Here is a 20410-nt window from a genome sequence, read left to right as displayed (position 1 = left end):
ATGTATAATTACTTAGCTGTGGATATTAAAAAAATAAAAAAAAATAAAAAAAAAGACCATGCTTGTAAAACTTTAGTGGTGAATATAATGGCTAATATTTAAGAAAATGCTGTATTGGAATTATTCCTTCATGGATTTGCTGATTCTATACCTAATTTATTTTAAGATCCCTAGATATATTATAACACTGCATGAACTTCTGGCTCACACACCACATGAACATGTTGAACGAAAGAGCCTTGAATTTGCTAAATCTAAACTGGAAGAACTTTCAAGGTAAGTCTTTTCACCTTTTTTTTTTTTTTTTTTTGGATAATCCTGCATCAAAGACTCTGAAATGAAAAATCAGTTTTCTTTGTTTTAGTTTGTTTTTTATTCTTTTTTAAAAAGTTCTCCTAAAGAAAAGGAAGAAAACCAAACCAGAATAAAGATAACCAAAGCCAAAATACTAGTACTTTGGCTCTTCTGTTTTTTTTTTTTTTTTTTTTTTTTTTTTTTGTTTGTTTGTTTGTTTGTTTGTTGGTTTTTTTTTTTGACTAACAAATCTACAAGTGTTTCCTTGTATTTTGGGTAGGGGAGAATAGAGTTGCTATAGAAACTACCTACCCTTGGGTTGTGGGCAAAGTAATTTTCTTTATATACACACATGTATGTATTTTTTCACAGTTTAAAAAAAGGGGGGGGGGGCATTTTTGATATTCTGTGAGAACGGGGATCAGTCAGGGTCTTGAAAATTACTGAGTTCTCAATCTGTGTTACAGTTTGCATGTGTTAATGAAATTATGATCTACACATATGCTTTAAATAATACCAGATAAAGAGGAGCTAAAGATATATTTTAAGAATTGGTGCTCCCTGTAAAATCCTGCAAAATTAATGTCTTCCCAGAAATCCCCTATCCTTTCTTAGATATTTCTCTCTGTCAGCCCAGTAGGAAATTTGGTTGCTATCTCTAGGCAACACAGCTTTCTGTTGTGCAGCAAAGAAATGCTGCATGAACTCTAGGACATATGCCTTGAATATCTGGAGTATTCACCAAATAAATACTTATGAAATATGTAGTTGTAAACCAGTGATTGCTTTGTAGCTTTTGTTAATTGCATGCTTTGGACTGTTCATTTTTTTAATGCTGTTAAGACCTAGTGGCTATGTTGTGCAAACTACCCACTAATTTTGAGCTTATTATCTTTTCCTTTTTGTCTTGCTATATCTTCAACACAGGCAGCTTTCTGAGTCACCTACAGGTCATGTCCTGCCACCTCTTCAAGCACTGACTTCTTAAAGAGCTGGGCAGGCAGTGACTTTTATAAAAGTGTCTGTGTTTGATTCCTGCAGTGTTTAGCAAGATCTTCCATGTTATGAGGCCATTTGAAGCAGAAAAGAGCATCTCCTTTCCATTTAGTCAAAGCATAGAATTTCTGTGATTAGTGTTATATGTGCAATCAAATCAAACAACTTTGACTCTGCTTCTTCTCATAAGTCAGAGTTCATTGCTGATCTAAAAAATTCATCCCTGAGTGTTCAGAATTGGAGGCTCAGGTTGACTGATCCTCCTCTTATCATAAGGCAGGTAGTACAGACCATAAATATAAAACTTTGTGACTCATATTGTAGATTTGAGGGAACAGTAACTTCCAGATAGTGCAGTGAAGTCCCAGTTCAGGAACATCACAGCATCATCTAAGTTTGTGTTGAGTTCAGCCTTGGAAAAAAATGTTCTTCTCTGTGTAACGGGAGGATATCTATGAAAATAAGCAAAAGAAGTTTGGAGCTGAGCCATTGAAGCCGTGATTGTTGTAGGAAGCAATGAGGAAGTGAATGGTACATTCAAATGTAAACTGAAGCAGAATAGAGTGAGAACCTAAAATCAAGGACAAAGACTCCAAAATATGTTATATAACTAATTCAAAGAACTAGAAAACACTTCCAGTTTTGTGGTAGACTCTCTTATTACCGATCCAGAAGCACTCTTCTAGCAGCTGTAAAGAGTTTTTAGCTTGGTGACATCTGTCAGGTGTGTTCAGGAAAAGTCTAAAAACAACTCTGGCAAAATAGGTTCTACTGCTGAAAAAAATAAATGATTGCAACAATGATTTGAAAGGGGGAAAAAAAAAGAAACTCACAGGAATAATCATGTACTGCATGTATGTGTGTTTTGTGGCAAAGGACATTAGGTACTTTTTGTGATACACTGGATAAGTGCAAGTGAAAATAGACGCAGCAGGTGCAAGATATATTTCAGGGAATTTAAAGTGCATTTTTATTGTGTCTGACAGGGTGATGCATGATGAAGTGAGTGACACAGAAAACATCCGGAAGAATCTAGCCATAGAAAGAACAATAGTAGAAGGCTGTGATATTTTACTAGATACTAGCCAAACTTTTATACGCCAAGGTAAGATATTCTCCTTTAAAGCTATCTATATAATCATGACAAAAATGCTTTAAAACCAGCAGGATTCACATTGCCATCATTGGGCAGATCACTACACTAGGCACAGCTGACGTACTTGAAGATTAACACTTCATGTAGGATACGTCATAAAATGTTATCAACAGATGATAACTAATTTGGGACTATAGCTGATCCCCACTTCTGTGCTGTTTTCTTGAGGAACCATGAAAAAAGGCAGCGCAGTAATGGTAAAGCATCCATGGTACGGTAATATACACACTGGACTGTGATCTTCAAAAGAATTACCTACAGCTCCACAGAGACCATGGCTGCCAATGATAGTGGATGCCAACATTTGAGAAGAAGTGCAAGAGAAGTTTGAGGCTTTGTCAAATGATAAAGTGGTTGCTAAGACAGAAAACAGCTGTCAGTAGTTCCTATTTTTCTCAGTGCTTCAGAAATACTTCAAAATTGATCATGACAGAATAGATACAATACCTGAACATACTCACCCTGTCCCCTGAGATGTATACATTTTTGGGCTTCAGTAGAAGTTCAGGATAGATACAAAATGCAGTCCTACAAAAAGAGGTCATGAAAAAAGGAGATGTCTTGTTCTTTCTGTTAAAATGTGTAAGAAATCAAGCAGAGAAGGCAGGAAACTGGCATGGCTGAGTAAGACCTGTTGGTCAGACTGAGGCACAAGAAGGAAATAGGCAGTGGAAGAAGGGACACATGGCCTGAGAAGAGTACAGGGATGCCATCTAGGTGTGCAGGGATGGGATCAGGAAAGCCAAGGCGCTGAAGTAACTGAGCTTGGCAAGGGATGCAAAAAAAAAAAAAACAAACAAAAAACAAGAAGGGATTCTAGAGGTACATTGGCCAGAAAAGAAAGGCCAAGAAGAGTGTTACCTCTCAGACAAAGGAGAAGGGAGAACTGCTAACAACAGACATGGTGAAGACTGAGGCACTCAACATCTTCTTTGCCTCAGTCTTCGCAGAGTCATCTAGGTTGGAAGAGACCTCCAAGATCACCGAGTCCAACCTCTGACCTAACACTAACAAGTCCTCCACTGAACCATATCCCTAAGCTCTACATCTAAACGTCTTTTAAAGACCTCCAGGGATGGTGACTCAACCACTTCCAAAGGCAGCCTATTCCAATGCCTAACAACCCTTTCAGTAAAGAAGTTCTTCCTAATATCCAACCTAACCCTCCCTGGCGCAACTTAAGCCCATTCCCCCTTGTCCTGTCACCAGGCATGTGGGAGAACAGACCAACCCCCACCTCGCTACAGCCTCCTTTAAGGTACCTGTAGAGTGTGATAAGGTTGCCCCTGAGCCTCCTTTTCTCTTTTCCAGGCTGAACAATCCCAGCTCCCACAGCTGATCCTCATAAGACTTGTTCTCCAGACCCTTCACCAACTTCATTGCCCTTGTCTGGACTCGCTCGAGCACCTCAGTGTCCTTCTTGTAGAAAGGGGCCCAAAACTGAACACAGTACTCGACCTGCGGCCTCACCAGAGCCGAGTACAGGGGACAATCACTTCCCTAGCCCTGCTGGCCACACTGCTTCTTATACAAACCAAGGTGCTGTTGGCCTTCTTCGCCACCTGAGCACACTGCTGGCTCATATTCAGCAGACTATCAACCATCACTCCCAGGTCCTTCTCTGCCAGGCAGCTCTCCAACCACTCATCTCCCAGCCTGTAGCTCTGCTTGGCATTGTTGCGGCCCGGGTGCAGGACCCAGCACTTGGCCTTGTTGAACTTCATGCAGTAGACCTCAGCCCATTGGTGCAGCCTATCCAGATCCTCCTGCAGAGCCTTCCTACCCTTGAGCAGATTGACACACGCACCTAGCTTGGTGACATCTACAAACTTACTGAGGGTGCACTTGATCCCCTCACCCAGATCATCGATAAAGATATTAAAACGAACTGGCCCTAGTACTGAGCCCTGGGGGATGCCACTAATGACCAGCCTCTAGCTGGATTTGACTCCATTCACCACGAGTCTTTGGACCCGGCTACCCAGCCAGGTTCTAACCCAATGAAGCATATGCCAATCCAGGCTGTGAGCAGACGGTTTCTTGAGGAGAATGCTGTGGGAAACGGTGTCAAAAGCCTTGCTGAAGTCAAGGTAGACCACAACCACAGCCTTTCCCTCATCCACCAAGCGCGTCACTTTGTCATAGAAGGAGATCAGGTTCGTCAAGCAGGACCTGCCTTTCATAAACCTATGCTGACTGGGCCTGATCGCCTGGTTGCCCTTCACTGCCAGTCAGGCATCCCATGGCTCTCATTTCCCTAGACCTCTACACAGGGACTGGGGGAACTAAGTCCCTCCCACTGCAAGTGAAGAGCAGGTTCATGAGCACCTGATGAAACTGAAGAGGTGTAAGTCTATGGGGCCCAATGCCATGCATCCTAGGGTCTTGAGGGAACTGATTGATGGAGTTGCCAAGCCTCTCTCCATCATACTTGAAAACTCTTGGTGGTAAGGTCATGTTACCAGTGACTGGAAAAAGGGAAACATCACTCCTGTTTTTAAAAAAAGGTAGACAGGAAGACCTGGGGAACTACAGGCTGGTGAGCCTCACTTCTGTACCTGACAAGATCATGGAACAGATCCTCCTGGAAGCAATGTCAAGGCACATGCAAGATAAGGAGGTGATCCAAGACAGCCAGCATGGCTTCACTAAGGGCAAATCTTGCCTGACTGATCTGGTGGCCTTCTGTGGTGGAGTGGCTGCATTAATTGACAAGGGGAGACCGACCGATGTCATCCATGTGGTCTTCTGTAAGGCCTTTGACATGGTCCTACATGACATCCTGACCTCCAAATTGGAGAGATATGGATTGGAAGGGTGGAGCATTCAGTGGATAAAGAATTGGCTTGAAGGCTGCACCCAGAGAGTGGTGGTCAATGTCTCTATGTCCAGGTGGAGTCCCTCAGGGCTTCTGTCTTGGGACCGGTGTTTAGTGTTGTTATAAGTCTGAGAGAGCTGGGGCTGTTCAGCCTAAAAAAGAGAAGTCTCTGGGGAGACCTCATTGCAGCATTTCAATACTTAAAGGGAGCTTATAAAAAAGATGGGAAGGGTCTTTTTACATAGGCAGACAGTGATAGGACAAGGAGGAAAAGCTTTAAGCTAAAAAAAGGGAGATAGAGATTAGGGGTCAGGAGGAAATTCTTTACTCAAAGGGCAATGAGGTACTGGCACAGGTTGCCCACAGAAGCTATGCACGTCCCATCTCTGGAGGTGTTCATGGTCAGATTGGATGGGGCCTTGGCCAACCTGATCAGTCTGGAGAGCAGCAGGATCCGGGAGGATCTTATCAATGTATATAAATACCAGTATCAATGTATATAAATACGAGAAGGGAGGTTGCAATGAAGATGGAGCCAGACCATTTTGAGTGGTGCCCTGGGATAGGACAAGAGGCAGCAGGCATAAATAGGAACACAAAAGGTTCTGTCTGAATGTCAGGAAGCACTTAATTACTTTATGAGTGACTGAGCACTGGCACAGGCTGCCCAGAGTCTCCTCTGGCTGTAGAGTCTCCTCGGAGATTTTTAAAAGCTGCCTGAACATGGGCCTGGAGAACCTGCTCTCAGTGGCCCTGCTTGAGCAGGGAGGCTGGACCAGATGAGCTCCAGAGGTCCCTTCTAACCTTAACCATTCTGTAATTCTGTGATAGCAGAGAATGAATTTCTTGTTATGTTTCACAAAACTGTAATTTAGAATAAGTGTTAAATTTAACCAGGAACTGTAAAGAGGTTGCAGTTCTTATCTGGAGGGGCTTACTTCAATGGTAGAGCAACAAAGGTGAAAACTTCATAATTGAAGCTTATTTTTCATTTATATACAAATTTACTTCTGGATCTTTTGTGACTACTTAGTAGACCTGTATACAGTAGCTGCATCATTTTGACTAGGTACAAGCTTTTATTGTATCTGAAAAGAATAACATATTTAATGAAGGTTGGGAATGTAGTTTAGGTGTATCCCTTCATGAGATCTTCTCTAGCTAGCATTATCAGGATATCTGGTGTTTAAGTAGAGCCATATGCATAGCTAGTTGTTTAATAGTTTTAGAATAAATTTTGAAATCCTTTCTGTAGTGTTTCTTTAGTTATGTGGCCAAACTGTGAAGCATTCTATAATAACTACCAATACTGTTTGTACAATGTCCACTTGTAACTTACTGGATCATTTCTTAAATTTACGTATTTGTTATAATGGAGGTATTTAAAGAGTTATGAACGTAGCTCCGAGAAAAATATAAATCTGTTACAGTGCATCCACTTCAAGAAAATTATAGGGTTGTGATTTGCCTTGACTGACTTTTACCATGCAATTTACTTAAACTGAATAACTTTTTATTCAGTATGATTAAAATATTTTGCATTTAAATGTCTATTTTTTTCCCCTTAAAATTCACTAGTATCATTTGTCTGTGTACCTAGTATTTCTTCAGTAAAAAAAAATATTAATTTTTCTGTGGGAATCAGTCTGTAAAGGTTACTGTTAGAGTGTACTGTGTGACCCAGGTCAAACTCGTGGCTTAAGTAAACCAATTTCAGATTCATTTCGGGGATACAGACAAGGACAGTGTATAACTGGATGTGAGCCAGCAGTGTGTGCTTGCAGCCCAGAAAGCCAATAGCGTCCTGGGATGCACCAAAACAGGTATGACCAGCAGGTCGAGGGAGATCAAGTCTGTGAGAGCTGGGCATGTTCAGCCTGATAGAGAGAAGGTTCTGGCAGACCTCATTGTGGCCTTTCAATACTTAAACAGATCTTATATAAAGGATGGAGTAGGACTCTTTACTTGGGTAGATAATGACAAGATGAGGGAATGGCCTTAAACTAAAAGAGGATAGATTTAGATTTGGCATCAGGAAGAAATTCTTCACTGTAAGGGTAGTGCAGCACTGGAACAGGTAGCCAAGAGAAGTTGAAGATGCCCCATCCTTGGAGGTGTTCGAGGCCAGGCTGGATGGGGCCTTGGCCAACCTATCTAGTGTGTGGCATCCCTGCCTATGATAGTGGTTGGGGGGGTGGGGGGATTGGAACAAGATGATCTTTAAGGCCCCTTCCAACTAGAGCCATTCTATAATTCTGTGATTCTATGGTAAGCCTGTATGTTACTGAATCATAGAATATCCTGAGTTGGAAGGGACCACAAGGATCATCAAATCCAACTCCTGCCTCCACACATTTCTACCTAAAAATCAGATTATGTGTCTGAGAGCATTGTCCAAACACTTCTTGAACTCTGTCAGGCTCGGTGCCATGACCGCTGTCCTGGGGAGCCTGTCCCAGTGCCCAACCACCTCTGGGTGCAGAACTTTTCCCCAGCCCCCAGTCTGACCCTCCCCTGTCCCAACTCCATGCCGTCCCCTCGGGTCCTGTCGCTGTCCCCAGAGAACAGAGCTCAGCGCCTGCCCCTCCGCTCCCCTCCTGAGGGAGCTGCAGGCCACCACGAAGCCTCCCCTCAGCCTGCTCTGCCCCAGGCTGAACAATCCAGGCGATTTCAGCAGCTCCTCATGTGTGTTCCTCAGCTCCCTCTAGACCCTTCACCATTCTTGTTGCCCTATGTTGCCTCTACAGGAAGGGATCTATTGATAATAAATACATATGAGATGTTCAAGCAGGAAAAAACACACCCTTCCCTTATGTGGCACCATTGGGATTGCTCTGAGTTAACAAAAGGCTGGGAGTGTCTCTACACTAATGGTGGCCGCTTGCTGCTGAGCTGGATGGGGTTTGCACAGTTGTCCCCATTGTGCCAGACACACGGCTCTTCCAGCTAGCACTACTGACTGCTTCAACAGCTGCTATGGGTTTCTGGGGTCCCAGGGGACAGCAGCATGGGGCCTTGAGTGGCTGCAGGGCTGGTGGGACCAGGAGGCTGCATGTCTGGGGGGATGAAGTGACTGGGGCACCCAAGGCCTTACTCTTTGCCTCCATGTGGCTGGCTGGGAGCTATGGCTGGCCAGATCTTCCCCATGGGGGTTTGTGCCACTGATGTGCTCAAAGCCAGGGTTCATCCATGGAGCTTCGAGCTCTGCAAGTGCAAGGCCAAAATACTGCCTAGTGGCAGCCAGACATTTGCGTGCAGGACCAAGCAGGCGATGCAGCATGGCAGTCAGGCTGCCACGATGCACCTTTGGGTGTTATTTTAAGAACAGCTATATCAAAGTTTATCTTTTAAAAGACCTAATACATGTGATACTGTGCAAATGCAGAAATCTGAATTGAGCTAATGAAGTAATACCAAGCCCATTTGCCTTTCACATCTGACTGTAGGGTCACTTTGAGAGTGACGTCAGTCCCCTCTCATTTCAGTTAGGCTTGTTTTCTTCCTCTTCATCAGTGTAGACTGGTACAGGAAACATCTTTCTGGCACAGAAAGGGATAGGTATCTTTGCCTTTATTCAGGTTTTTCCTATGAAGGTCCATTTCATCTTTGCCATATTGTATCTACGTTACATACTTTATTTTTCTAAGAGTTTGACTGTGTGAAGAATGTTGAGACCATAGGAATTCCCTCATTTACATTTGCAATGTATATTTTGGAATCCTCTTCAGGTTTCTTGGGGTTCCCTTTTATTTCTCTCATATTTACATACAGACTTTATTGCCAGGCACTCTGTAAGTCAAGGCAAACCGTTAAGGAACATCATCTTTAAGAGTCTAAAGTTAAAACAGCAGTCTCAGTCTGTAATACAACATTGGCTGACACCCGGAAGGCTGTCATCTGGCGGCCCTTCAGAGGCCACCAAATACTTTGTCTGTTCTTCCTTACATCAGCTGCACTGAATTTACCCCTGCTGACAAATATATCACAATTAAAAAGTCATGCAATAGTTGACATTGGAAGGGATTTCTGGAAATAGTCCAGTCCAATCCCACCTGCTTAAAGCAGCATCAACTGGAGCAGGTTGCTCAGTACTATATCCAGTCGAGTTTTGATTGTTTCCAAGAATGGGGACTCCACAGCTTCGAGTGAGCAACCTGTTCCACTGTTTGACCACCCTCATGGTGAAATAAAACTTTCCCCAGTGGAGAAAGCCAAACTGAATTTGTAAACCACTCAATACAATGTAGTTTTTTGTTGTTGTTGTTGTTTGTTTTAAATACAACCCTTTGTACTCGTTGGATTGAACATGGGCTATTACGACTATTCTGGCAGTATTGAAGTGTGAGTACTGAATGTGCTTAGGACTGTAGCTGGATAAAAATTCCTCAGATTACACCAATTGTCCAAATCATATACTATTAATGAATATTCCAAAATTATCTTCACTCAGTTATTGCAGCTGTATACTGGCCAATCATGACTTTTTTTTTCCCCTGAAGAGGAAATCTGTAATAGAAGCCATGTCAGGCAAATCATTTTCATTAATCACAAGAGCTTCACAGGAATGCACAAGGGCCTTGTTAGATGTCAGCCACACAGAAATCTGTTTCTCTCTGTGAAAGTTCAGCATCAAAGACAGATAATGCTGTCTTTCTGCTGCATTTAAAATCTGCAGTTTCTTTTGATTTACCTTAAACAGTGATATTTCAGGTCCACACAAGTACACCATTTAACCTTCATCCCATTTTAGCAGAACAGAATATGGTATTCCTAAAAGCATTCTAAAGAAAATAAATAAATAAAAAATAATACAAATCAAGTTCCAAGGATATATGTATATGTGTATTATATTTACAACATTTTTCTAAGGAGCAGCATAGGAAGAAAAGAACAAGTAGAATGTTGTTACCAAAATGTGTAGGGGGAATTTCAGGAGAAAATTACACTAAGAATTTTGGGATGGGAAGTTGCTTGTGAATTGTTTTGTACATAGCACTGGCCTTACACTAGGAGCTGGGGGACAACCAATGTCACAGAGAAGTCACAGCTCCAACACATGGGAATGATCTCCTTGCTATCTTTTACAGTAGAGATAAATACACTGTTTTGTCCAAGAGAATTGTAGAACAAATAGTGTTTTTTTTTTTTTTTGTTAGAACTCAGGTGAACCTCAAAAATGTTGCATACCTTTGCAAATTTCTGGAGTAAAACATCACTGTTTTGTTGCAGTGACACAAATCATTAAATTTAAAAGTGAAATGGCTGTCAAAGTCTACTATAATGTTATGTTTACCGGTATATATTTTGCTATGCCAGATAATACGTTTCAAGTATATTAATAACACTAATTAAATACATAAGGGGAACTAAATGCAGAAAAATGTGAAGTTTAGAAACAATAGCTTTTTCAGAATGTTGTCATCATTTCTTCATAAGTTTAAGATCATGTATGTGAACTTCAAATTGCACTTCGCTGTCAAAATTGATTCCACATTCAAAATCAGAAGTAATAACACATGGTGATATCAATATGCAAATGTTGCTCAGATACTGTTTTTGAGGCATGAAATTGTACAAAATTTTTCCCCAGTCTGGAATTCTGCACAGCAGACCTACATAATGAGATTCAGTTTAGTTCTGAAGTTTTAGATGAGCTGTGTAGCACTGAAATTTACACAATGTAAGGTAGGAAGATAAGAAGAAACCTGCTTCATTACCATCTCTCTTGCACAGAGGCACACACAGAAAACTGTTTTCCTTCAAAACATTCTCTTTTCATTTTCTGTCTTTTTAGCTTGAAAGTAATATACCTTTTGCAAGGCTAGCAGCTGCCAAAAGTGGAGTTGTTGTTCAGCTTTGTTTTCTGACCAATGTACTATTAATGTCTTAAAGATACATAAAAATTTGCCCAAGATCTGGTCCAGGCATGTACATAAGTATAGGTCTAGTCTGTGCTTGCTTGATTCTAAGCATGTTGTTGTAAAGACAAACTTTTTTCTCTCCATAAAAAAGTGCAAAACGGTTATCCTGAACTCACTCTAAAAAATAAAATGAGCCGGTACAAAGAAATATGAATGACTTGTGTTTAAAACAGATATTGATGTGTATTAGTACTTTATAGAATGAAAAGTTGCATGATTTAATGTCATAGTGTCTGATGGATTAACACTACACACACCGCCTACCAAATATTATTATTGTTACAGTATGTTTTTCATTTTGATTGTTATTAGGTTCTCTTATTCAAGTCCCTTCAGTTGAGAGGGGAAAACTTAGTAAAGTTCGTCTGGGATCATTATCTTTGAAAAAAGAAGGAGAAAGGCAGTGCTTCTTATTTACAAAGCATTTTTTAATATGTACAAGAAGTTCAGGAGGAAAACTGCATCTGCTCAAGGTACAGATTATGACTCAGTTTATGAAATGAAAACACAGCTTCAGTGAAATTTCAATATTTTATGGCTTTAACCTGAGATTTTGTGTTATCATGAAAAGAAGTGAGATGAAGTAATTGATTGCTCTGTCTTCTTGCTGCAAATAATAAAATTCAGCCAAAGTTCTTAATAACAAAATATTATAAGTTTTTTTTTTTTTTCTTTTTCTTTTTCCAGAACTGTGTAATCCTAATAATTTGGGGGCTAGAAACAGGACATAGTGTGTACCTCTGTATATGCTATCACTGACTGTGAGTCAGTTTTCAGTACATATCAGCCAGTACAACCCCATGGATTTAGCAAGGAATAATTTCCAGAGCTCTTAATAAAATTAATTTTAGAAGTTAGTTCTGTTTTCCAAAACAGCATATTTTCTCAAACCAAATGTTCTTCTAAGAATATTCTAGTTGTATTAGTTGAGAATCAGGCCTTCTTGGGTTGGCTTGTGAATAAAGAAGAAGTAGTTTAGAGTGGTGTATGTTGAACAGAATTTCAGGCTGACAAAGATATTATTTCTGAGATATTATTAAGACTGCTTAATAAGAAAGTCACTTTCATTACTTTTTGTATGCTTTCTCACTTTGTACTCTTTAAGTAATTAATGTATTTTGCAAAGTAAATTAAGTGTAACTGAACCAAAAGCATTAAATTGATATAAATTCAGTAGAAAATGATGAAATTCTAACCATTTTTGAATCTTGTGATCAAGCTTTTATATGAGATAAATTATATATTGTAGTAAAAAGGAAAAACATTTGGCACATTTAATTGTATTATTGATTTGATTGCCTAAGAAAGATATTATGTTTAATCTAGGTGGTTTTGGTTCCTGAGGAAAAATATGCATCTAGAAACTGATACACCTTCATAAGTGCTCTGAGTAATGTAAAAACATACAGTAAGATATATCAATGTTTAAAAATATTTGTAATGGCAAATAGGATCAGATGTCTACATTTATGAAAAACGTGCTTTGTTCTCACAGACGGGAGGTGTTCTGTCTTTAATAGAGTGCACACTGGTTGAGGAGACAGATGCAGCTGATGATGACTGTAAGTTACATTCAGATGTTTGTCGTAATTACAGTTCTAAGAATGTTCTTGAAATTGTTACCCTTTGATTATTTTTCATAAAAAACAAATTGTTAAGTTCTCCCTGTTCATGAAACCAGAGAAATAACTCAGTTAACTGATTGTGTAGAATAGATGTTTTCATAATGGACATGCTGGTTTACATAAGGGTTTGTTTTGCTTTGTTTGTTCCTGCTGTTGACATCCCACATAAGATTTTCATGTACATTGGCTGAAAGAATGTGACAAATTATTTGCTGACTTTTGTATACAAGTTCACCCTGAGGATCTTGGAAGGAAGGAAAAACGTCTTGAAAGACAAAACAGATAATTGAGTTTCTTAAATACATGGGGGCTGAGTGAGTTGGCAGAATTAGTGGAAAGTTTCTGTCTTGGACTCCCTACAAATCTTGATTACAACCTTCTTCAAATGAAATTACAAAACACATTCCCAAGCTGATTTTACTGTTACTCAGTTTGGCTTCCATGCTGGACTTTTAGGCAAGAATCGCACTTGAATTGTGAAAGTAGTTTCATTGATTTCAGCATATCTGTAGTATATTAACGAAGAAGTGTTAGAAGGACTCTAGCCTTATTTGACATTTTAAAAAGTAATTTACAGCAACTTTCACTGTTGCATGTTTGTAGCTTATTTTTTATTTGGTATATGTGGAAAAACAAAATCACTGTCTTGGATCACCAGTTGGATTTGCTCTTTGTCAGAGAAATGCTTTAAAGTAACTTCCACTGTAAGTGGAAACATTATTTCTTTATTCTGTGGTTTGAAAGCTCACATTTTGACTTTTTTTTTTTTTTTTTTTTTTTTTTTAACTCCTCTCACTGTAAAGCAAAAAGTTCTGGACAGGTGTTTGGACACCTTGATTTCAAGCTTGTAGTTGAACCTACGGATGCTCCTTCTTTTACTGTTGTCCTCTTAGCCCCTTCACGTCAGGAGAAAGCTGCATGGACAAGTGATATAAGTCAGGTAGCTTACTACATTCTTTATCTTGTTTGTTATGAGATCTTATTTTATTCTGTGTTTCTGAGAACTAATTCAAGAGTGAGCTGATAATTTCTTGAGGGCTGATTGACTGTGAAGATACTTTAGTGTTACCTATTTTCCCCAAAATCTTGTCCTTGCATTTGAGTCATCAGTGAAATATGTGTATCAATGAGAGGTGAAAAGCTCCACAGCCAACTTGACAGTTACATGCCTGCAAAGCTTGGAACTGGCATAGTAAGGTAGAGGTAAATATAACTAGCTGCATATAGCTGAGAGAGCAAAGAGTGAAGGGGTTAGTCAGATAGCCAGGGAATAACCATAAGAAACTTTTATTCTCTTGTTCCATCTTTGAGGAAAGGAAAGTCTCCTCCAGCTATTGAAGACAGGGATTCTGGAGAGGATTAGGGTCAACGATTAAGAGAATCTTATAAGTAAAAGCCTGAGAAAGCTGAGACCCGTTAGCAGTGTGAGAATGAAAGAGCTTGACCTCCAGCCTTACAAAAGAAGGGAAGCAAGAGATGATGAAGGGATAGGCATCACCTTAAAAGAAAAAAATAGTAAGGGCTTAAGACCCTGTGCAAACACCACAGGCATTTTGAAGGGGGAACTGGTACTATGGAACCACTACAGAATTGAGACCATGAAATGTCTCTTGAAAACAAAATCATGTTTCTGACTGAGCCCATTACCAGCAGAAACCATGTCATAAAAAATTACTGAATCAGCTGCCCAGAAGCACTTTTTTCTCTTTGTCCTGGCTACAGCCCTCAAGGAGAACGTAGGAACTACACTAACAAAAACGGGCATATAGAAAGCATTTTTTTGATTAAGGTGTGTTCTCCCAACAATGTTTGCAAATGAAAGTGTATACATGTAGTTGCAGTTCATCCACAGAACGTGTCTTGGTTTCCAGAGTTCTGCATATTTTATTAAATTACATATGTATATGGCATCTAAGTCTTATTTGATGGTATGTTCTTAGTGAGCTTTCTTGAATTTATATTCCTTTCATTCAAACTATAGGATTCTTATGAAAAGTGCTTTTTTTTTTTTTTTTTTTTTTTTTTTTTTTGTGTGTGTGTGTGTGTGTGTGTTTTGTTTTGTTTTGTTGTTGTTGTTGATTTGACCCTAGATTCCTGTTACACTAATAACTTAGCTAGAAAGATGGTATCTGTGTACTATAGTATAGTTCTGTAGTATTATGTATGAGATATTTGTTGCAGACCATAAAAGCCTCTTCTGCCAGTGGACTGTCTGATCACTGCCAAGATCAAAGACTGTGGTGTTACCTCAACTACATCAAAGTACAAACCAGCAGAAAATGCTGTTCAAATGGCCTGTTCAAATGGCTTTGAGCTGTACTTAGGCACCACCAGCACTGAGCTGCTTTGAGGACTGACTAACTTGTAAACTTCTTTTTGACAGGACAGCCTATAATTTCAAAGCAGTGTGTTCTGTGAACATACCCCAGCAGTGTTCTTCCAGATCCTAATGCCTAGCCCAAAACTGTTATACAAGATTATGCAATGGACTCCTCTGACAGCAGCTTCATATCTGTATTTAAGAATAATAGCACCGTTTGATTTATTATTATTATTATTATTATTATTATTAACAATAAAAGTGTGTTTTTAGAAGCTATTTGTATCTCTGTATCTCACTTTATGTATAAAGTATTCTAACTTATTTCCAGTACTGATTTTTCAAGAGATGCTGGAGGTATTTAATTTTGTTCAGTTTCAATGGAACTTCATGGCTATTTAATTTCCAGCTCAAAATACCTAATCATGTGTAAAAGAGATTCTGAGCTGACTTTTATGAGTGTGCTGGTAAAGATGCATGGACTTGAAGCTGTGTAAATCAAAGGAAAAAGACTAGAGAATCATGTCCACAGTAATTCTTCCATCACTGCTTTTTTTTTACGAAAATTCTTTTTACCTGTCAGTTCAGGCCCTATGAAAGCTATGTTGTAGGCTTACAGTGATCCTAACAGTGTGGAAGTAAGTCCTCTTAAAGTGTGTTTTGATGCTAACAGTTTTCAATATTTATTTTCACAGTGCATTGATAACATACGGTGCAATGGTTTAATGACCATAGTTTTTGAAGAAAATTCTAAAGTCACAGTGCCACATATGATAAAGTAAGTGCAGCATTCTTTTCCTAGTAAGAAAAATAGCCTTTTTGGTTTTTAATAGAAGTTTTATCAAAAGAAAATGTGTTTTTGGAAAATGAAGCCTTTTGTTTTGGTTTTCCTTCCTTCCTCCCTCCCTCCTTCCCTCCCTCCTTCCCTCCTTCCTTCCTTCCTCTCTCTTTCTCTATTTCTCTCTCTTTTTCTCTTTCTTTCTTTCTCTCTTTCTTTTTCCCATTTTTGTTGAATGGAATTAATTCTATATCCCAACATGTATCTTTACAATCTGTTTCTTGAAGGGGTAGGAATAACTCAAGATGGTAAAGTCTTAATTCACAGTGTTGGACAGTATAGGATCACAGCTCAGATTTTTCTCTTCTTTGTGAAATTGCATTCAGTTATGCTTCAGATGAGTAATTTAATTCTGTTAGATTTTTGTCTCCTGTCTACAACTCATAATTTTATTAAATATATTTTAAAATTTCTGCACACTTTGGGTTGAGTACAGAAAAGTATCCTTTTCCGAAGTATTCTGCTTTACTAGCCAAATTTTTTCTTTTCCTTTTCTTATATCTGAGAAAAAAAATTCTTACCATTTGAACTGATCACATCAAAGTAACAATTATTATTCATAAACCTTCTTCCTTCACTCTTGCCTTCTTTCAATTGTTTATTTTTTCCAGAAGAATCAGTTTTGTTCATAGGCAATATTTCAGTACTTGATTCCAACTTTCTAACATAGTTTTACGTTTGGAGTTTTCTACAGTTCTGTATTTACATCAGTTTTACCTACCAATATCAAATATAAATGTTAAGAAATAGAATGTACCCATCTGAACACAGTGCTACACAGCACATACCCTTAATCACTGGAAAGAAGACATTTTATTTTCTTCATTTTAATTCCAGGAATTCTACAGTTTTTAAACACTTATGTTACCTACTGAATGTTAACATTAGTATCTTTTTTTCAAATAGTAGATTACAGAAAAGTAAAAGGAAAAAGTCAGGAAAAAAAATCTTCATTCTAAAAAACCACACAGAATCTTAACAACATACAAATTTGTTCTTCCCTTTATGAAATTTTAATCATCAGTTTGATTTTTAGCATTCATTAGCCTTTAAAGTATGATAGTAAATAATGTCTTTGGACAAATATATTTAGTTGAAATAAAAAAAAAATCCACTTTTCTGAGGACCCAACTTAAGAAAGAAGAATTGTATTTTAAGTAATGCAGCGGAGAAGTGCTCAGAATAATTTGATGATGTAAGAAAACACAAAACAGTATAGAAATATACTATACGTAGCATCCAACCTGTTTTTCTGTAGACTAAAGCATCAGCTAGATAAAATGAAGGAAAACCCCATTTAGAAAAAAACATCATGAGTAGGACTATATGTGTGATTAATTCTTGTTGTGATGTCCAAGAAGGAGGGGAGGGGGAAAGGGGGAGTTCTTATTTGAAGGCTGAGATGTTTCATTCTGTTCCTGTTTTCCTTCTGCTTTCTTTTTTTTTTTTTCCTTATTTTTTTTTTCCTAAGTAATTATTGGTGCCTGAGTGCAGGTGGTACATTGAAAGCAAGATTTAAGCTTAAATAAGGAGTTAGTTTTGCTGTCTTTTGCTGGGGTCCACTAGTTTATTTTATAAAGCAAGATCCCAGCAGAAAAGACTGCAAGCAGTTAAGTTATGTTACAGAACGCTTCTCATTGCAGTAGGTCTACATGGCACAACAGCTTAAAACAGACAAATGGTAACAATTCTGTCTCCTGTTCCACTTCAGAAATGTAGGCTTCATTAATGGTTTCTTAGGTTTTGAAATGTAAATTAATTATTTGCCAAAAATGAATCAAAATGGCTCCAATTATGACATAAAATATAACTGAATGGAAGCGGGCTTTCCCACAAATGAAGAGTTTTATTGTGTTGATAAAATACAGGTATATATTTCCTGGTTCTTTGTTGACAGTAGTAACTGAAGTGATATCACTGCTGTGCCATAATAACTCTTCCTCTTTGGTGAAATGTTCTAATTTAATATTTGTGTAGGTCCGATGCTCGTCTTCATAGAGATGACATTGATATCTGCTTCAGCAAAACTCTGAATTCCTGCAAAGTACCTCAAATCCGTTATGCAAGTGTTGAACGGCTTTTGGAGAGGCTAACAGACTTGCGATTTCTAAGTATTGATTTCCTGAATACTTTCCTACATACTTACCGCATATTTACTACTGCAGCTGTTGTACTGGAAAAACTTTCAGACATATACAGACGGCCTTTCACTTCCATTCCAGTCAGGTGAGCTCTGTTTTTTTGTTTTTGTTTTTGTTTTTTTTTTTTTCTTCTATGATTAATTTCTTACAGAGTTACTGGGACGTTGTTTATTTTCAAACATGATTTTTTGTTATGTAAATAAGCTAAGAAAAAGGTTCATTGTTTGTAAATAGGATGCAAGTTTTTAGATAAATATGCCTCAACTTTTGACCCAGGCTTTGAGGACTAAGTGTCATACAGATTTTGCATGCACAAATTTGTTTGCAAGTGTTATCACCTAAATCTGTTTTGCATTTGTTATTATGATGTTGCTTTTTTGTTTCTTACTTTAAGGTCTTTGGAGTTATTTTTTGCTACCAATCAAAATAATAGAGGAGAGTACCTAGCTGATGGGAAGTCACCACATCTCTGTCGCAAGTTTTCTTCTCCTCCTCCACTCTCACTTTCCAGAACTTCCTCACCTGTCAGAACTCGAAAATTGTCATTGACTTCACCGCTGAATTCGAGAATTGGTGCCCTTGATCTCACTACTTCATCTGTGGCGAGCAGTCCTACCTCGACCTATAGCCCGGCCACCTCTCCTCCGCCAACAGGTAGCAAGGTACCTCTGGACCTTAGCAAAGGGCCCTCCTCTCCTGAGCAAAGCCCTGGCTCCATAGAGGACAGCTTGGAGAATCCTCGCATTGACCTCTGTAACAAGCTGAGGAGAAGCGTTCGAAGAGGTACTCTTTATCTACAGAATACTGAATGTTACTTCTGCTAAATAGAGTTGTCTCTAATAAAAGCTTTATTTATGTCAGATTATTGTGGAGCAGTTGTTTTTTATTTCTTATTGTTTCATGATCAGAGTAGCCTGCGATAATAAAATATTCTATTTCTTTTCCAGTAGAGGCTGTGATGCATTTCCACTGCATTTCCACTTCTTTTTAATATGAATAGCAGTATGGCAGAATTATATTGTCTGTTTTCCCTTTGGAAGAGTGTTAGGAGAAAGAGACAGAAATGCTTGATACCAGTTGAATTTCCTGAGAGTTACAGATTTTGGAGCTGTCCCATGAAGTAAAATATTAAGAGAAAAAGAAACAGGAATGTAAAAACCTGGCAGCTTTAACAAAGCAGGGCTAGTTTTTCAGAAGGATTTCATCACTAATCTGAACAAATAATGTATATGAGCATTTGGTGCATTGTTGAGATTCACGTCACCTGACTGTTATCAATCCAGAAGAAAGACATCTAAAAAAGATGAATTGCACCTGTGCAAATGCCTCTTTTCCGCTGTGGCCTCTGTGAGACACCTTAAAATAGGTATTACTTTCAGAAAGCTAGTTGATATAAACCTCACTGTGGACATCTGGAATGGGAGCATTGCACACAGAACCATAGAGTCATTTAAGTTGCTCAAAGCAAGAAAGTAGCTCTAATCTCGTAGGATGCATGGGTGAGTAGTTATTTCTCATCACTGTTTGAGAATGGAGAGATGGTCTTCTCAATTGGAATAAAAATATATCCTAATTTTTTGTACGGTTGTTATGTTAAGCAGAAAATGAGGAAATACAAAAATACTGTTTTCTTACTAAAAGCCGTGCTTAGAAATTGTCCTCTGGGGCCTGAGCTACAACCTGACCAAGTCTGAGTTGAATATGCCTTGATTTTATTTACAGCCACTTAAACGTTGGAAATTGATGAAACCAAAGAGAAAAGAAGAAAAAAAATTACAAAAAGTAAACTAAGAAAAATATGATTGAAGTATTGTCTCCTTCCTACTGATGCATTATTTTTACAGGGTGTAATGTATTATTTAACACACAATTTTTTCATCAGGCAAGTTAGCCACATTAGTGTTCTAGGAGCATATGCTTGCCAATTCTTTATGTTTTCATAAAATGCTGATTGGCTGTTATATTTAAACACATTTTTTCTGCATGCTGGATGTTTTTAAATGAATTGCATAACAGACTCTAACATACTAAATAAAATATATTATTTACTATGTAGGGTTGGGCAAATTCTTCTTGTACGCTAGGGTAACCACAAATCAATTTGATAGCATGTTCCAAAATGCCGGCCATGCATTAAGATGAATTTTACATAGGTAACTGCAGTCTTAGATGTAACATTTTTTGTTACACTTTAAGTGTACACCTACTAAAGAATAGATTTTTCTGGTCTACTGTTAGCACCAGGCATTATGGCAGAGGTGTTAACATATTGCATACCAGTCTGTCAAAGCTGGGAGTGTC

The 20410-nt window shown here is 38.5% G+C and overlaps 1 protein-coding gene across 3 annotated transcripts in view; it reads left to right on the top strand.

The window, feature by feature from the left end:
• The window catches only part of RASGRF2 (Ras protein specific guanine nucleotide releasing factor 2), a 137524-nt gene that overhangs the window by 59140 nt on the left and 57974 nt on the right, over positions 1 to 20410 (top strand). For all 3 annotated transcript variants that reach the window (XM_068666754.1, XM_068666753.1, XM_068666756.1), the window contains exons 8-15: positions 167 to 276; positions 2277 to 2395; positions 11498 to 11658; positions 12681 to 12747; positions 13614 to 13750; positions 15826 to 15908; positions 17946 to 18194; positions 18504 to 18892. In XM_068666754.1, the coding sequence (XP_068522855.1) occupies positions 167 to 276; positions 2277 to 2395; positions 11498 to 11658; positions 12681 to 12747; positions 13614 to 13750; positions 15826 to 15908; positions 17946 to 18194; positions 18504 to 18892 (1315 nt within the window). The remainder of the gene's footprint in view (positions 1 to 166; positions 277 to 2276; positions 2396 to 11497; positions 11659 to 12680; positions 12748 to 13613; positions 13751 to 15825; positions 15909 to 17945; positions 18195 to 18503; positions 18893 to 20410) is intronic.

This window comes from Anas acuta, chromosome Z (assembly GCF_963932015.1).
Source record: "Anas acuta chromosome Z, bAnaAcu1.1, whole genome shotgun sequence".
Lineage (NCBI taxonomy): Eukaryota > Metazoa > Chordata > Aves > Anseriformes > Anatidae > Anas > Anas acuta.
Note: the sequence above shows the minus strand (reverse complement) of the source record. Positions and strands in the feature narration are given on the sequence as shown.